The following is a 19,849-nucleotide window of genomic DNA, read 5'->3' on the forward strand; positions in this document are numbered from 1 at the left end:
TGGCTGAATATTTCTTTCTTCCTTCTGCTCCAAATTGTTGATTTGAGTCCTGGTTTCCTTCCCGTCACTGTTGGTTCCCTGTACATTTTCCTTTATTTCACTACATGTTTTCCTCTATTTTGTGACCATATTCAACCATTTCTGTGAGCACCCTAATTACCAGTGTTCTGAACCGTGCATTTGATAGGTTGGCTATCTCTTCGTCGCTTGGTTGTATTTTTTCTGGAGCTTTGATCTGTTCTTTCATTTGGGCCATTTTTTTTGTCTTTGAGTGCGTGTTACATAGTGAGGGGTGGAGCCTCAGGCGTTCACCAGGGTGGGGTAACCCATGTCACTGTGTTGTGATGCTGTGTGGGGGAGGGGTCCAAGAGGGAACAATGGCGCTTGCTCAGCTCTCTGCTGACTCTCAGTCTCTTCCCCCGCTACCCACAAGCAAATTGGGTCCTTCTGGTGCTGATTCGCAGGAGGGTGGGCTTGTGTATATTCTAGGACCCTGTGGGTCTCTCCAACGAACTCTCCTGTGAGGCTGGGAGTTTCTCCCGCAGGCGCCTCAACCCCCACAGGTGTTTCCAGTCAGAGGTTTTGAGGCTTTGTTTCCCCACGCTGGGACCCTGGGTTGCACAGTCTGTCTCGCTCCCCAGGTGTTCCTCCCTGTTTATCTGCACACAAATGTGGGACCACCTGATCCTCCACCTGCCGCCTTGCCACAAGTCCTCTCTGCCAGGCTGCCCGTCTCCACTCCTCCTGCAGGTCAGGGTGTTTCTTCTTTAACTCCTTGGTTGTCAGACTTCCATACAGTTCGATTTCCTGTCAGTTCTGGTTGTTCTTTGTTTTTAAATTTGTTGTCCTTCTTTTGGTTGTGTGTGGAGTCACAGTGTGTCTACCTACGCCTCCATCTTGGCCAGAAGTCCCTAGAAACTTCTAATATGGTTATTCAACATTTCATACTATCATTTAGCTTTTTATACTTATATGTATCATCTCTCTCTGGACTTAATGTCCAGTGTTAAAACACAAAATGAATTATCAACCAGTGTTAATTTATTTAAATGACCTGTAAGAGTTCCTTCCTGGGAGGTGACAGAAGTACCTAAAAAAATACTTGACTAAAAGAATGAAGTCTTTTTTTAAACAAAAAAATTCCATCTATTTTATCCTAATTTTTAGCAAAAGGAATGTGGAGCTAGAGCTCAGACAGCCTGGGTTTTAGTCCAAATCTCTGTCACTATGAACGATAAAAGAACTATCACCTACAAAGACACAACAAAAATTTGTCTTTAGGTATCAGAAGTCTTAAAAATGGTAATGACTTTTCATCCACCTCTAAGAAATGATCCTAAATAAATATCTGAAAACCAAATATGCCTGTAGGTAGACTTGAATTAAGATGACTACTAACAGTGAACATTTTTATCAAAGGACAAACGGACAAATAAACCTTAGTTCACTTTTACAATGGAATGATGTGGCCATTAAAAATAATGTTTAGAAGACTTCTTAATTACATGTAGGGAAATGCAGAGACATTAAGTAGGGTGAAAAAAATATTAAGCTATATGATTCAGTTTATTTCAATTATATATAAAAGAAACATGCATTGTATAATGGACAGAAAACCCACACACATAACTAGATGAATAGTGGGATTAACAGTTAGTCATTATACTTGGTGTATTTTGAACAATAACATGTGTAAGTTTTACCTGAATCTCTATATACAGGGGGAAAACCCGATTGATCATCATCACTGGTAAGAGAGATCCAGTTCACAAAATATATTTACCTGAAATTATTATGTAAGTTTGTAACAATAATATGTGAACATTATCTCATGGCATATTTCATGCCAACAGAGGAAGGAACTAGGGACAGTTAGCTTGCAGAGGATGAGACTACAGAAGAGACCAAAGGAGTAACTTCAACACAGCTTGAAAGAATGCACGTAGAAGGAATGGAATAAAACCAACACTTATTAAGTGTTTGACGATGTACCAATCATTCTAGACGTGGTCTTGTAGGACTCTCTGGCTGGGTCCTAAAAGACAGAATACGGTAAAGGGTGAAAGCACCTCCTGCACAAGCAGTTCCCTCCACCTGAGATGCTTCTGCCTTCACTCCTTATGTGGCTGGTTTTTAGTTCATCCCTCAATTCTTATTCCAAACATCACTTCCTCAGAACAATCTCATCTGAAATAGTTCCTTTTAGCAGCAGTTTTTCTTATAGCAATTATTGTATTTTATAGATTCAGCTTTCCAACATCTATCTTTAGGACTAGACTGTAAGATGTCCTCAATTAGTATTTGTTAAAGAAAGGGAGAGGGAAAGGGAGGATGGGCGGGAGGGAGGGAGAAAGAAAAAAATGTGGGGGGGAGGGAACACTGGTCAAATTGAGAAGCCACAGATGTTATCAACCACCTTTGTTAAAGGACTATATTCAGGAAGTTTCAGACAAGAATGTCAATGCCAACTCTAAGGGTTTATAATGACAACTGCTTTATCAGATCTCAGAGCTTAGTTTATCTCAAGTCAGAGCTTAAATGATCTCATGCCTCTGTTAATTCATCCCATCTCCTGCTAAGGTCACTATCCTTCAATTATTAAATATCACTTGAAATAACTGACTAAAACGTCTTAAAAATTCCCACAACCATTATCCTAATTCAGATCCTATTAATCTCACTGCCTGCCTCAAACCCCCTTTAATCTATCACACATCCTTCTGCTAATACAAATTTCTTTTTAACACTGCTCACACCGTTTTCTTTTAACGCTGTTTTCTGACTGAACTCCAGTCTGCATATTCAGATAATTAAGGGTCTCTGGGTACAATTTACCCTTACAAAATATTTCTCACAAATCCTATGCCGCAGGATGAAGGAATTACTTAAAAAATTAGAAAGGAAGTAAAATTGTCTTTGTTTGCAGATATAATCTTTTTAAAAAGGTTTTACTTATTTCTTTTTAGAGAAGGAGAAGGGAGGGAGAAAGAGAAGGAGAAAAAGAGATGTAAGAGAAACATCAATCAGTTGCCTCTTGTATGCACCCCACCTGGGGACTTTACCCAAGCACATGTCCTGACTGGGAATCACACTGGCTACCTTTCACTTTGCGGAACAACGCCCAACCAACTGAGCCACACCAGGTGGGGCTGCAGATATAATCTTATACACAGAAAACCCTAACGACTCCACCAAAAAACTATAGAACTAATCAATGAATTCAGTAAAGTTGCAGGATACAAAATCGATACACAAAAATATCAGTTTCACTTCTATACACAACAAAATATCTGACCAAAAAAAAAAAAAAACCCCACAAAAAAACCCCACCATTCACAACAGTATCAAAAACAATAAAATACTTAGGAATAATTAAACCAAGGATGTGAAAGATCTGTACACTGAAAATTGTAAGACTTTGATAAAAGAAACTTAAGACAAAAATAAATGGAAAGATATCCCTCGTTCATGGATCAGAAGAATTAATATTATTAAAATATCCATACTATCTAAACAAAGGCATGTACAGAGTTAATGTAATCCCTAGGAAAACGCCAAATGGCATTTTTCAGAATTAGAAAAAAAAATCTGAAATTCATATGAAACCACAAAAGATCGTGAAGAGCCAAAGCAGTCTTGAAAAACAACAAAGCTGAAGGTACCATATTTCCTGATTTCAAACTATACTATTATACAAAGCTACAGTTATCAAAACAGTACAGTACTGTATAAAAACACCATATACCAACAGAACAGAATCAAGAGGCCAGAAATAAACCCTTGCGTATATGGCCAGTGAATATTTAACAAAAGAGCCAAGATAGTCTCTGTAATTAAAAAATGGCACTAGGAAAACTGGATAATCAAATGCTAAAGAATGAAATTGGGACTATTTTAACACCAGTCACAAGATAATTCACAATGGATTTAAGACTTCAATATAAGACTTGAAACCATAAAACTCCTAGAAGAAAACATGGGGTAAAGCTTCTTGATATTGGTCTTAGCAATGAGTTTTTGGATAAGACATCAAAAACACAAATAATAAAAACAAAAATAAACAAGTGGGACTGCATCAAACTAAAATGCTTCTGCACAGCGAAAGAAACAATCAGCAAAATGAAAAGGCAGCCTACAGAACAGTAGAAAATATCTGTAAGCCATATATTTGATAAGGGATTAATATCCAAAGTCTGTAAGGAATCCATACAACTCAAAATCAAAAACCCAAACAATCCAATTAAAAAATGAACAGAGGAGTTGAATAAACATATTTCCCAAGAAGATATACAAATGACCAAGTACATGAAAAGATGCTCAACATCACTAGTCATCTGGGAAATAAATCAAAACTGCAATGAGCTATCATCTCCCATTTGTTAGACTGGCTGTCATTGAAAAGACAAGAGACGAGTGTTGGCAAGGATGTGGAGAAAAGGGAACCCTTGTGCATTGTTGTTGCGAATATCAACTGGTTCAGCCATGATAGAAAACAGTACCGAGGATCCTCAAAAGATTAAAAACGGAACTATCCTATGACCCAGCAATTCCATTTGTGGATATATAGCCTAAGGAAATGAAATCAGGCTCTCAAAGAGATATCTGTACTCCATATTCACTGCAGTATTATTCACAACAGTCAAGACATGGAAACAACCTAAGTGTCTGTCTGTGGACAAAGAAGATGCGGTATATATTACATACAAGCGAATATTATTCAGCCACAAGAAAAGAAATCCTGCTACTTGCAACAATACAGACACACCCTCAGGATATTATGCTAAGTGAAATAAGTCAGACAAGAGAAAGACAGATATTGTATGATATCACTTATATGTGGAATCTTAAAAACTCCAACTCCTAGACACAGAAAGTAGAATGGTGGTTGCCAGGGGCTCAGGGGTGGGGGAAATGTTGGTCAAGGGTACAAACTTTCAGTTATAAGATGAACAGATTCTAGGGATCTAATATGCAGAATGGTGATTATAGTTAACAATACTGTATTATTTACCTGAAAGTTTCTAAGAGAGATCTTAAATGTTCTCACCACAAAAAAGAATGGCAATTATGTGAAGTGACAGAGGTGTGAACTAATGCTACCATGGTAATCACTTTGCAATATATAAATACATCAAATCAACACCCTGTGTACCTTAAACTTACAAAACACTACATGTCAATTACCTGTATATCTCAACACAGCTGGGGGGAGAGATATTTAGTGATTTCCCCTTTTCTACTTCTTTGCTCTAATACTTCAAAAATATACTTTCCAAATCCTCAAACTCCCCAATATTAAGTACTACCACACCCATCAGTCTCCTTCTCATACCCTACTTCCTCCAGAAAGTCTTGCCTAATTTCCTATTTGGGAATAAGTTCTACTCTTAAACTTGTAGTACTATTTATACTTACAGCAGTTAACACTTTTCGGTCATATACAGCAGTTCTCTTCACATTTTAATTTCACGTTCAAAGTGCTTCACATTGGCTCCCTGAGGGTTGGTCTTAGTCTGATTTGCTTTTCTTTCTTACTTTTTTTGGAAGGAAATAACACTTTTTCTGACTATAAGAATATATGTGAAATGGGAGAACATATTCGCCAATACATCTGATAAGAGGTTAATATCCAAAATGCATAGAGTACTTACAAAACTCAACATCAAAAAAAAAAAAACCTTAACAAGAAAAAAACAAACCCCAACTAAAAAATGGGCAAAGGACCTGAATAGACACTTCTCCAAAGAGGACATGTAGATGGCCAATAGACATACAAAAAGATGCTCAATGTCACTAATCATCAGAGAAATGCAAATTAAAACCAAAATGAGATATCACCTCACACCTGTCAGAATGACCATCTTGAGTAAATCAAAAACCAAGAAGTGCTAACAAGGATATGGAGAAAGGGGAACCCTTCTGCACTGTTGGTGGGAATGCAGACTGGTGCAGCCACTGTGGAAAGCAGTATGGAGAGACTTTTGACCCAGCGATTTCACTTCTGGGAATATATTCAAAGGAACCTGAAATGCTAATTCAAAAGAACATAAACACTCCTATGTTCACTGCAGTGTTATTTACAACTGCCAAGATATGGAAGCAGCCCAACTGTCCAGTAGACAAGTAGATAAAACAACTATAGGACATTTACACAATGCAATTCTCATAAAAAAGAAGAAAATTTTGCCCTTTGCAACAATATGGATGGACTTGAAGAACATTATGCTAAGTGAAATAAGCCAGTCAGAGAAAGACAAATACCATATTTCACTCATATGTGGAATCTAATGAACAAACTGAACTAACAAGCAAAACAGAGACAGACTCAGATGAAGAACAGATGACAGCTAGTGTGGGGGGAGATTAGGGGGTGAAGGAATTGAGCAAAACAGAAAAAGGACTTGTGGATGTGGACAACAGGGTAGTGACTGCTGGGGGAGGGGGACTAAATGGTAATGGAAAGAAATATAATAAAGATTACATATTTTAAAAAATATATATACATACAAGGTCTGTCCAGATAAAGTCCAGCCATTGTTAACAGAATAATGGTTTGCGTGACATCAATGTAACCTGGCAGCCAAGGAGAATGAACGAGAATGCGCGTGTGTGAACAATGACAACTTCACTGTACTAGTCAGTGGGGGTGGTAGACGCCACTGAGTGAACATGTGTACTGTGTGGATATCACATTCAAAATGAATGAGTAGAGCAACGAATCTGCATCAATATTTTTCGTTAAGCTTGAACATTCCTCCTCAGAAACTATTCAGATGATTCAGAAGGGTGCAGCTACCGGCAACTGCTGATTGGCAGCTTCATTACTACAAAGTGCCCACTCATGCATCATGTCTCGTTCAGAGTGTTTCGGAGAAACATCAAATTACCCAGGTAACTCAGCCCTCTACAGCCCAGATTTAGCACCCTACAACTTCTGACATTTCCCAAAACTAAAATCACCTTTGAAAGGGAAATGATTTTCAGTTGATGAGATTCAGGAAAATATGAAAGGGCGGCTGATGAAGATTGGAAGAACTGTGTGAGGTCCCAAGGTACCTACTTTGAAGGGAACTGAGTCATCATTGTCCTATGTACAATGTTTCCTGTATCTTGTATCTTCTTCAATAAATGTCTATTTTCCATATTATATGGCTGGATACCTTCTGAACAAACCTCACGTGCTCAGAAAAATCAGAAAATACAGAAAAGTATAAAGCAAAATATCAGCTACAATTCCACCTTCCTGCAATAACCCATGTATAGATATAAAACATAAGACTATGTTTACTTTATTTTATTTTTAATTGTTTAAGATTTTATTTATTTATTTTTAGAGGGGAAAGGAAGAAGAGAGGAAGAGAAACATCATTGTGTGGTTGTCTCTCATGTACCCCCTACTAGGGACCTGGCCTGCAACCCAGGCAGGTGTCCTGACTGGGAATGAAATCAGCAACCCTTTGGTTCATAGGCTGGCACTCAATCCACTGAGCCAGGGCAGCCAGGCAGACTATGTTCATTTTAATCACTGGTTTATTTCCCACAGTGTTTCAAAGCCAAGAAGCTTCATTGTATACTTTGCTTTGGAAATTCAACCCTAATGGACTGACTCATTGATAAGATTCTACTGCATTTTGGGGAATGATGAAAATGCTGCTCAGTATTTTGTAATATTCCTTTATATGCTGATACAGTCCCAGCTTATTAATTTTCATTACTTTTTATATTTTTAATAATCCTTAGAAAACTGTAAGAAAAGCTCCAGGTCTTAAATTTCCACAGTGAAAAAAAGCAAGTTCCCAGCTTTAATTCAACTCCAACTAACCATTAAAAAAGCCACTGAAATGTGTTTCAGTATATTCTCATATTACACACCTTGCTGAACTACTCTAGCGGACTGCAAGGATTCTACAAATATCCTTTAAGCAATTTTATACATATCCACTATGAAAATTGTATAATCAGTAGACAGCCATTCCTAAATGATTACACTTAGTGATGATGTACACTGGCAAAGCTTTAGAGTAATTAAGAGGCAGTCTTCTCTTACCTATTCATGTGACAAGCATATACCTTCTGCTAAGCATCATTATTATGAATTATGTGGTATAAAGAAGAAAATATAATCCCTACCTTTAAGGAGCAAAGAGAATTAATATTATTTATTACTGTCATAATCCAGGAAGCAGGAAAGCTGCTTTACATACATTATGTGATTGAGTATTAAAAAAAAAAAGACTATATACAGTAGGACAAAATTGGGTTTACAGTTCTGAGTACATGAAACAGTTTATTCTTGTAATTATTATTATTTTCCATATAAACTGTAAACCTACTTTTGCCCCACCCTGTACTCCCTTGTATAGATAAGAAAGTGTAAAATGGTTTAGTAACTTGTCCATTACATGGCAAAAGGAGAACTCACACTAGCCAGTACATGGCAAAAGAACTCACTCTTATGCCTTTGGCTCTTCCTATTGTGTCTTGCTTATTACGTACAAAGGCACATGACTGCCTACTATAGAACCGTTCATCATCATTATGTGAATAGCTGAGCTTCACTTCTACTCTGATCGCTGCCCTGCTCGTACTGACACCATGTATAAAGAGCAACAGAACTCAACAGGCAGGCAGCTCCCCTCACAATTTCTGACAGACCCACCGTGTACTTACAATGAAAAAATTTATAAACCATTTCTACATAATACAAATGAACTACTTGAGCTACAGAAACACCTGTCCAAGAAAGCATTTCCCACTCTCCTCTGGCAGGAGGATCAACTGAATTATAAGACAGACAATAAGAGAAGAAAGTTCTGAATTAATTTCATAGTCTTCCTTTTCCATACTAGACTTTTCTTTCAAAAACATCAATAGAAACTAATAATTTTATGGGTTGTATGTCTACATTTTCAATTTCATGATAAGCAGTCATCAATATACAATCAAGAGGGCCAAACACCACACCTGTGTGCTGTCCACCATGGGCACTTCTGGAAAAAGAAATGAAGTCATGGCAAAGCATGATCTGAGAGAAACATGGTTACTGATGTGTTTACAAATTTATTTAATCACATTAAATATTTCTTTAAGGTTATGGTTCCATCTTTTGGAAACAGTTTGTTTTTTAGGGGACACAGAATTGTTTAATAGTGAAATTAATCACAATTAGGACAGACTTTATAGGTGCCCTTTGACTTATTCATTTCAGTAAGCAAAATTTCAATCACGCTTAGACAAAATACGCTAAATCCTAAATAGGCCAGGTTTGTCACCTACTATTCTCATAAGCTGCTTACCACAGTTAAAAAAAGAGAGAGAGAGAGAAGAAATTCTAAATTAAATGCCAAACAGTTGCGGACAGCACTTGTTTGGTTGATTAACTTGCAGACAAGCATTACAAATAAATCTGAGCATGAACTGCAACAAATTAAATTCCACTGCTTTTAAGAACAAAGAATTCCTTGGCAAAGAGGATTAGTAACTTTACACCCAGGAATGCCAGTTTAATTTAATTGTTCCACAATCCAAGATTTATGCAAATATCAGTTTGATATATAACAGTGAATTTAACAAAGTAAGGAAACAAATTCAATATACAACCAGGCTGCCTTTTTTGAACTGTAATTATATACAATAAAGAAGCTGGCCGAGTTTCTCCCTACCCCCACCCCATTACTGGGATTGAATTATATTAACATGAATCAGAACAAGTGTAATTAAAGGTTAAAATTTTAAAACATATTCTAATTAAGAGTCTAAAAGGCTGTACAATTAGAATACTGTAGTTAAAATCGCACCTCAATGATCTTTTTGGCCTCTTTGTAATTTCCCGTCTGTAGGAAGGCAAAGAAGAGATCATAGAGCATTGTCATTTCACCTTGCTCTTGGCTCACAAAGTCCATTGCTAGAGAGGAAAGAAGAAAATATATTAGAAGAAAAAAATGTAGAGAAACAGCATCAGCTGAAGTTCTAGAAAAATATAAGAAAACAGTAGACCATATATTTAGAACATCTTACAGATTATAGCTATGCCAACCAACTTCCTGGCACAGCCTTTATTTAACAGCACCCATTTATAACAATCAGTACCTACGACCAGCTTCAGAGGGAACTGGTGACAACGAGGGCAAAAAGTCCTCATAAAGCTACATCACCAAGAAATAGAAAATAGAGGGGCAACTTTTAAAAATGAGCAGTTATTAAAATCAAGGACACTTACAATACTGAAAATCTACCTGATATATTTTTAATTTAGAAGTGTAACATGTTCTCTGGATGTGCGTTGCCTTCGTGTTCCATTTTCTTTTCACAGCAATGCATTAAGATTAAATAAGCGATGAGTGCAGGGGCGGGGGAGGGGCAGCGGCAACTCGGAGTACACTGGGATATTAAAAAGTGACTAACCTTTCTGAATTAGATCAGTCTCGCCTTTCTCTATCAATTTACATAAGACATCATGAATCCTCGGTAATACTTTATACTTTTCATAGCATCCAATGGTGGCTTCAAGAGCAGCAGGTAAGTCATCCCTTGAAAACATAAAAATATTAACAATGAAAAAATATGTGTTAGTTTAGAAACATGTACAAGCGACCAGTTAAAAATGTACACGACTATGCTTTGAGGCAGAAAACCATGAAGCCAAAATGAAAAAAGAGTAAGAGAAACAATCCTTACATATAAATAAGTGTTCAGACATCATCAGCAGTTCCCTGCTTTCCCTGCTTCATCTTTTACAATTTTACTTGCTAAATGGCACTATAAAAAAAGTCAAAATAGATGAAGGTTCCATATTCTCCAAGATTACTGTAAGAATGCATTATTTCTAAAAACAATGACTACCATCAAATATTTTTGTAACTACTTATGCATTTATAGTTCTCAATAATTCCAAATTTGGGAAACTTTATTAAATGTCTGTCAACAGCTATCAAGAATTTTCAAGCACTTCCACCTTTATCTTATTTTTTATACTGCCATCTCTCCAGATGAGGAGAAAATAACTAGAATTCATACATAGAGAAATGTACTGTTACTAAAGCTAGGATATTCTTATGAATTCAGTGAATTCTAGAACTCTTAAAAGGCTTTTCATTAGAGGGTAAGCTTTTAAAAATTATTTCCAATTATAAAGTCAAGACTTCTCTGATGTGGTAATAAATTAAAATAAAAAAATATTTTCATTAAGTCAGTTTCTTAAACAAGAATGTAGAAATACATTCTTGTGAATCCTCAAAAACTACTTTTTCCTGTAAAAGGAAATGACAGTATGAGTAATACGTAAGACCTTGGAAAAACTGTACATTATCTGATCCAATTCTACCTGCCCCCATCCTTCACTTTTACATAGATAAGGAGATGAGAGCATCTGGAGACTGACCGACCACTGCCAGGTGAACAGAGGAAGAAAGGCGTGTCCATCAGGTCCCTGGACTTCCCACTTCCATGGAGTGTGCCTAATTCTAGATTAAGCTCCATTAAACGCACTGTTGTTTGTTTAACCTAATAGTCAATGCAATTTGGAATAAGAAATAACAAATTTTTAAAGAGTGTGAAATATATATATATTTTTAAAAAGAGGCCTGCTTAGAGACATGGACCAAAGCAGTACTAATGGCAGTGTCAACATTAGTGGAGAAAACACATTCCTTTCTTGGATGCAGCAGTTCTTGAAAGAAAGCCCCTTTAAATTTTCTGTTGAAAACCTAACATTTTGTCCATTATTCAAATGTTATGTTGCCCTAGGCTGAATTACTATTTTATCTAGATTAAGATTTTAAGCCACACTGAAAAAGTAAAATAGCATGGAGAAGCGTTAATTTCACTGCAAGACTACTGACACAGTGAAAAGGAGCCCATCCTGATGGAACTCCACCTCATCCCCTTACTGAGCCCTGTTTACAGTGCATCTTCCAGCACCCCACAGAGTCATTTGAATTTTTGTCATTTGGGGTGAAGACTAAATTACAGGTTAATTTCAAAACTGCAAGTAGATGTTGCAGGCTAGATTACTGTCATGCAAGAGAAATGCTACAGTAGCTACACATATGATATAAAGCTTTATATAATCAGTATTTTCCCTTGCTTCAGACACAAGTTCAGTTATTACCTTTCTACAATTCCATTTAATGGAAAACTACTAAAATATTTTTAAGAGAAAAGCTAACACATACTGATTTTTTAAAAGTGGTATGATTTGCTTTTTCAGATCAATTCCCAAACTAGAATAGTAATGTCTCAATTGCATTTCTCCTACTTTAGGTCAAAGCTATCAATAAATGAATGAATAATTGTTCTGTCAGTCAAAGAGACATGTTAATAGTCTTTGGTCTCCAAATATATGCTTCTAAAGATTATACCTGCTCAGAACAACAACAGAAAAGACAAGAATAGCAAAATGGAAATAATTCATATATTTGTTAGAAATTTAAGTACTGATGTTACTGCCCTCAGGTTGCCAACAAAAAGAATTAGAAATCTATAATGAAACATTTCAAACAAAGTATACTCATGATAGAAATGAACTAACAACTAGTCCGTTTCTTTTCAGTCCCGGTTATCTCCATTCTGACTTGTGGTTGGATCCTGTCACTTTAAAAAGAGATAAAAGGGTTCATTTCTCATATAATTTTATGTCATCATTAATCTTTCCTATTAAAGCTGGGAAACTTTGGTGATGGAAATAAACATGAAGAAGTATTTAAAATTCATATTGCAATGAAAAGAGCTGTATACTCATGAGACTTGAATTTCAGTCCTACTGAGAAGTAGTATATGCAGTTCAGCTGCAGCAATGTGATACATTTCTATCTAGGAGAGGTGGTGAAAAGCAGCTTCTCACAACAGCTGAACTGAAGGACCTTTGGGTTCCCCCCCAGCTGGAGTATTCTAATGTGAGGTCCTATGAATTTAGGCCTATTAGGTTCATCAACTCAAATGTTTTATTTCACACCAGCAGAGAAAATCATCTTGTGAAAATACCCCTTTTATTAGGCAAGATGAAGGAATTAAGAGCAGCAAAATATCTAAAGGAAAATGTGTTAACTACTTTATACCCCAAATGTGGACACAACACTACCAATCAGTGCACTTCTAGTTTCTGTGACCCAGAATGATTCTGTCATTTCTTTTGTATACTTTAAAACACTAGAGGTGATTTAAAATCCTATCCTAAAATAACAATAATCCTTTTAAGAAATCTTGTTAACATTAACTCTGGATTCAAAACTTTGATTCCATGCTTACTGCAGTACATACTGGGATGGACAAAAGTAGGTTTAAAGTAGTGAGTACACAAAAGTTTATTCTTGTATTATTATTTATTAATTATTGTTACTTTGTTTTACACCTGTAAACCTACTTTTGCCTACCCCTGTATGAACAATTCCTGTAGCTTTATATACAAATGGGACAAAAATTGTAAAAAGTCTGTGCCTAATAAAAATTTAGCCACTGCTTTCACAAATTTCAAATAATACTAAAAGAAAATCAACTCTACAACATATTATTATTTCTAAAAAACCCCACTGTGATAGCTCAATGACTAGACTACCTCCAAAAACACAGTGAAATATGTAACTTCCATGAATACAACTATGTGCTGATAAAAAGTAGGCACTCACTTAAAAATATTTTGATTGATGCAAATTAATTTCACATAAGCTTTATTAAAATTCTGTAAGTCTATGAAATAAAGGCAGAACAGCAGAAAGATTCTATAATTCTAAGTTTTAAGAACATATATATATAATAGTCCAATTACAATACTTAGTTAAAACACTTAAAAAAGTTTTATTTATTAACATGAATGGACTCACTTGGCTCATATTAAAATTCACTTTAGAAATCTCTAATTCACTTTCCTAAGGAAATATGACCATAGATAAAACTACTACGAACTTAATTTCTCATTATTACGTGGAGGAACATCCCAAAAGGCAAACCTTCAGCTGTTACCTCTTGTTTTCGTCCTTATTAATGGAATTAAAATGTGCTGTAATGTCCATGACACAAAAACCCACTGGACATACATTCACATACAGCATTCATTGATTATAAAAATACCTACTTAACGGTCCCAGGAAACAAAGCACTCCTGACCCCAATTCCCCACTACATGTAACTGTACAAAAAAAAAAAAAATCACACGTGTTTCACGTGATCTTGGATTGTTAGACACGAACAACCATAACCATCCATTCAACTATTCATAGCTTCAGACCTAGTCTCCCTAACTATGGTAAATAACTTTCCAATCCAGAGAGTATACTTAACTTTAACAACCAAAAAATGACAAATATTGATTTTTAATTGGAATAAAGTGCTTCAACATTATGCATAAAGTGTTAGAGAAGAGGCAATTTACTTAGAGAGAGAGCTTATTGACTAAAAAGCTCTCAAAATCTGAAATCACTAGAGAAAAAAAGAGCTTTGCAGGGAAAAAAAAGTTTTTTTAAAAGGGGGAAAAACACCCCAACATTCTAAAAACAAACTACTCTGTAAATTTTAAGCAGATGTTCTGTTTGGAGAGAAATCAATTCAGGAGAAACCATCATCTTCACAAAAATTACTCTGTTAAAAGAACCAGCCCTTGAAAGAGCTAAATGTTTTTTTTTTCTGTTCATCATCTATAAATGAGGAATCTTCAAGGAGACTGGTGTTGCAATTACAACTAATCCTCCCCAAAAAATTAACTGTGTTGAAGGCTTTGTAATTTCCCTAGGTACAATTTAGCTGTCACTTACTTTAAAATTTACTCAAACATGCGTTCGGAACAGCACTAACTAACTTCACATGTCAAGTGCTTTCCAGCCAATTGAGTCTAAACTGGAAGTCGGTGTTAAACAACTGAATGATTAGACAAGATAGCTCATTTCCCTGCTCTTTTGTTCAGAATAAAATGCCACATTTACATTATCAGGCTCAACAGGATTTTCTGTCAGAGGGAGAAAAAACCCTACTGAACACTGTCCGCACTAAGCACATGAAGCCTGTCATTTACCAATCATCCTTCAAAAAGCAATAGCCATGAATGTAACTTAATTACGACCCAATGATCCTTGACGAAAAATCATCTTATCACTGTCCTGTCCCCCTAGGGCAAATGACACACTTTTGTCCTTTGGCACTGATGATGCTAAATTCTTAATTGCAATAATGGAGTAAAAGAGGCAAACCTCCTTAATTTCCTTTCAGCACATAAAGAGTTTTAGTCTAGAAGGCAAGCATTCCCATAAATAATAAAAGTATCCAGTACAAATGAAGATGCTAAAATTGAAGGGGCGTGTATATGACAGAATAACCAGCATTTAATAAAGTATATTTTCCATTTATGTAATATATTAAAGTGCTACAGTGAGTTTTAAAACCTACATTGTTATCTAACAGAAATTATGACCTTTATGGAGAACTCAAGATTAATTTAGCAAGAGTTCTGAAAAGATTATATATAAAGTCCATGATTCACTTACATGAAATGTATGTGGGCATATACAGATTACAGCACAAATCAGCACAGAAAGATCCTTATTGGAAAGCAAAAATTAAAGCTTCCTTGATCAGTTGTACTAAATAATCCAGTTAAACAGCCTGAGATATTTTTTGTATGCAATGAAACCAAAGCAGATAAGCTATAAAACAAGTGAATCCGAAACTGCATCATACAAATTCTTATGCCTTTAAACCTAATTGACCCAGATTTTATTAATTTCACTTCCTTTAATGTTGTATAAAGATGAATCGAAAGCTGTTCTAACCTATTTGAAAGCATTTCTTCCATCCTTAATATGGAGGATTCAGGTCATTTCCCAGAATGAGGTATGATTTCAATTAAAAAATAAAATTTAAACAGCCACGAAAGAAAATGTTTAAAGTAACACCTTGGATGACATGTGCACACATGGTTTACAGAACAACCCTAATGTAAACAGAACACGTGAAAAATTCTGTTCAACTCTTGTTTTTCTGCTCAATGCCAGTATTATCATTTTGATAATAGAAAAGCAGATTAGTTTACAAACCTGTTTATCACTGGGCAAACCTGTTGTTATTTTGGCAAATGAACAAAAACAAAATGTATTATTTTCCATATCCAAAACCTTTTTATACATTATCCAAGTAACAAACTGACAGTGTTAATTTCTCCCGTGTTTTTTCTAATGCTGGAAAAGTCCATTCAAAATTAAAATCTACTGAATCTTAAATATCATCTTTCTAAGGAACTCCATGTCATGAATTTGCTCCAGAATTACAATGTGTAAATAAAAGCCTCTTTAGAGTCTTTGCTATGACATTCCAAAAAGGTGCTTGCCTTTGAATGAAAAGATGGAAGATTTTGTACAATGTTCTGGAATGCTTTTCATAATTTTATCTCATTTGAATAATTAAGTCTCATTCCCCAGTTGAGTTCATACCTGCTGAGGTCAATTACATTATATTATTGAAGATTAAGCATTTAATCAAATCAAATACATCTGGACTTTTTGGCAAACTAGTGTAGTTTAATCCTAGGACTGCACTTGTCAAGGTTCTGAATTAATTAGCTACCTTCTATCAGCTGGGGAAAACACAATTGGAAAAGAGTTTAAAGTCAATTTTTTCCTTCAACTTATCCCCAACTAAGAGTACTATTACTGTTTTCTACAATTTATAAACATGAATTTTCCTTTGTCTCCTTTTTATTGTTCTCAAACTCTAAAACAGTCCACAAAACTTTTTATTAGGACAGATAAATTTGAAAAACCTTGTCGTGCAGACTTGCCTCTGCAAAGACAGAAAAAAAACCCCACCCCACACCCAAAACCCTAGGCAAATAAAAATAAAAGGTAATAACAATTTCTCTATCCACGTGAAAGCAGTGAAGAAGTCATAAGAGAAAAGATGCAAACAGATTTCTCTGGTCCAAATGACAGGGACAGTCAGATTTTACTGAGACACACGAACCTCTGACTGGACTACAAAATCAAAAGCACAGAGCAAGCTCCAGGTTAAGTCTGAAGCCCATGGTATTCCCATGTTCCCTTGGGTAAGCTCTCCTGGTTCATGAGCCCCATCTGCAGACCTGTTTTGGAAGACTTTTGTGTCTCCTCTGTCTTCAAAGTGTTTCTGTTTGTAAGATACTTTTCTACATGGCCTCATTTTCATTGTTAATTATTTTATTTTTGCCCAGTAGTGAAGGAGGGCCTAATTCTTCTGGGCACTGGGCCCATTCTTTCAAATCCCTATGCAAAGCTCCACATGCAATTTGCAGAGATGGGTCTTTTTTAAACAATCAAAAAATTCTAGCAGAAAGCATATTAATTATAGGATTTCTATATAAAGTTGGCTGTGAACATGAGAACTCAGTAACACAGTAATTGTTTGAATCACTATTTCTTTAAAAGGATGTAATGCTGAGATTGTGAAGGTTCAGATTTGGCCAATCATCTAACTTGATAAACTGTTTTTTGATTGGATGGCAAAGGAATTATTTCATAAAACATGTATGTGCATATATCTGTGTTTGTATGTATTTACATACATATTTCCTAACACAGAGCAAGTTAAAAGATTTTTTCTTCTACATTTTAAATTCAACTAAACCATTCACTATATTTGATTAATCATATGCCCTAATAAATAAGAAAAAATTATCAGAAATTTAGGGAAAATATTAAGAACTGCTAAAACATAGCTTTTATTTTCCTCCTGGCATTGATAGCACTACAATCCATACTAAAATCAGAAAATCCCAATCAGGAAATAAGCAGATTATACACTGCATTAAGCATGGAAAAGATGACAAAGAGTTAAGATCCAGGAAATTAAAAAACAAACAAACACAAAAGGAAAAGAAGACAATAAAGGGTACTTAATCATCTTACTAAAATGTTTCACTCATTGGGAGAGTAGGTTGATTTCATGATTTGCATTGCAAATAGTACATTCAATTGGACACCAACACAAGCATTTCAAATAGAACAGTTTTAAATTGAATAAATCCTGCCCTATAAACAGAATTCATCTTCTCATAAGGTACAGAGATGTGTTCCATAATATTTATCAAAGCTAGAAAAACCACATATCAATACACACAATTAAAATGAAATCCGACGTAGGGAAAAGGAGCACTAAAGAGATGCTGTGCACTGTTGCCTGATTAACAGTCATGATGCATAATCAAAAGCCCCAGGGAATCTTTCTTTCTTATACTTATTAATAATTAACACTTATCAGGCTCAAAACTAGAAAAAATTAAATTTGATTTCATGTAATATCATCACATGCCCCACAAAACTTCAGCAGAGATCATGCCATGGAGAAGTAATCCACAGGACCCAGAGCTGCTGGTGATTTCCAAGGTCTCTTAGTCCCTGTAAGTCCTCTTGTTCTTGGCATACAACCTCAAGGCCTCCACAGCACCACAGAATATTTATAAAGTATAATCCCCAAATGATTACACTCATTCTTTTAATGCTAACGTTTAAAATTCAAAATTCAATTAACTTACTTTTCCAGATACACAGTAACCAATGGGGAACTTATGATGGTGGATGGTTTCGTTAACCCTAGAGTCATGATGGCTTCGTGTAACTGTTTTACTGTTTCAGTTTCACCTCTCAAAGCTGCTCCATTTAGGATGTGAAAAAAGGACAAGACTGTTGCGTCTTTGATAAGAACATCCTTCTCTTTCATTTCCTTTAGAATGTTAATAGCATCTACAATGAAAGAACACAAAAGACCCTTAGGTAATTTCATGTAGGGAAAACAAACTGCTATTAAAACAGCATTTCAAGCCCAGCAGGAATGTAAATTCTAGTGTATAATGCCGATTTCAAGTTAATTACTACTTGCATTTCTAAACGAGACTACAATTATAAATCCACAATAGCATGGTTTTATCATTTCCCTGCAACTTTGACTACAAATTACAGATAGGGACTGTGTGCCCACTCTGCACCACATAACCCTGTACGGTCTGCCCTATAGCTGTAAGATCCTCCTAAATGGATGCTTTTATCGTTCAGAGCTAACATCTGCTAAATCACACCATTGTTTCTTCAGCAGATGGCTTGTCAGGAAGCCAGATAATAAAGATGTGTTTACACTGTATATACAGCCAGACTAATGGTCTGATACCGATAGGGCCTGTTTGCTATGTCGATACTAATTAGCCAAGCAGAGCCAATGAAAGCTTTCCAAAAGACTGCATGTTAATACATTAGATTCATTAAGCTTCATTAGGAAGGCAGAAACAAACATTTTAGGATATGGAATAAGTGCATTTTTATAATGTTGTTCTTAATTATTGCACAGGCAAAATGTTTTGACCGCTTTACAAAATGTGATTTTAAAAAAGTAGGCTAATCCTTATAAAGAGTTTTCTGTGTTAGAAAGCCTTCCTAGGGGGGAAAAATCAATTTTTAAATCAAATATTCTATCCATACAATTTTCACTATAAAAAAAAGTTTTTAAATCTTCTCTGGAAATACAAGGAAGAGGGGAAGACGAAAAAGGAAGTTTCAAAATAAAGCCCAATGAGAAAGTTAAGAAACAAATAGTAAGAATATGCATCAAATGTAATTAATTATATTAGGCTTAGCATTATCTAACAATGAGACAACTAGAGCATGGATATCAACTATATAATCATCTAGGCTTTCCCTGAAAACTTCTAAATAAAAACTTGTTTATTTTGTTAATGTTATCAAAAGGTAAGGCAAAGACTACTGCAAAATTCACATTCTTTAATAAAAGTTGTATTTAGAGGCTTTATGTTCAGCCTTCAGATGTTCTTAGGCAAAAACAAAGCCATTAGTGCAGGCACATAAGCAAATCGTGCCATAAGTCATGATCTTCAAACTCAATCCAA

At 35.5% G+C, this 19,849-nt stretch overlaps 1 protein-coding gene across 2 annotated transcripts in view; it reads right to left on the reverse strand.

Moving 5' to 3' along the window:
- The window catches only part of LRPPRC (leucine rich pentatricopeptide repeat containing), a 104,439-nt gene that overhangs the window by 36,866 nt on the left and 47,724 nt on the right, over positions 1 to 19,849 (reverse strand). For both annotated transcript variants that reach the window (XM_036027912.1, XM_036027913.1), the window contains exons 23-25: positions 18,488 to 18,695; positions 10,405 to 10,529; positions 9,798 to 9,904 (exon numbers count right to left, since the gene is read on the reverse strand). In XM_036027912.1, the coding sequence (XP_035883805.1) occupies positions 9,798 to 9,904; positions 10,405 to 10,529; positions 18,488 to 18,695 (440 nt within the window). The remainder of the gene's footprint in view (positions 1 to 9,797; positions 9,905 to 10,404; positions 10,530 to 18,487; positions 18,696 to 19,849) is intronic.

Source organism: Phyllostomus discolor, chromosome 6 (genome assembly GCF_004126475.2).
Source record: "Phyllostomus discolor isolate MPI-MPIP mPhyDis1 chromosome 6, mPhyDis1.pri.v3, whole genome shotgun sequence".
NCBI lineage: Eukaryota > Metazoa > Chordata > Mammalia > Chiroptera > Phyllostomidae > Phyllostomus > Phyllostomus discolor.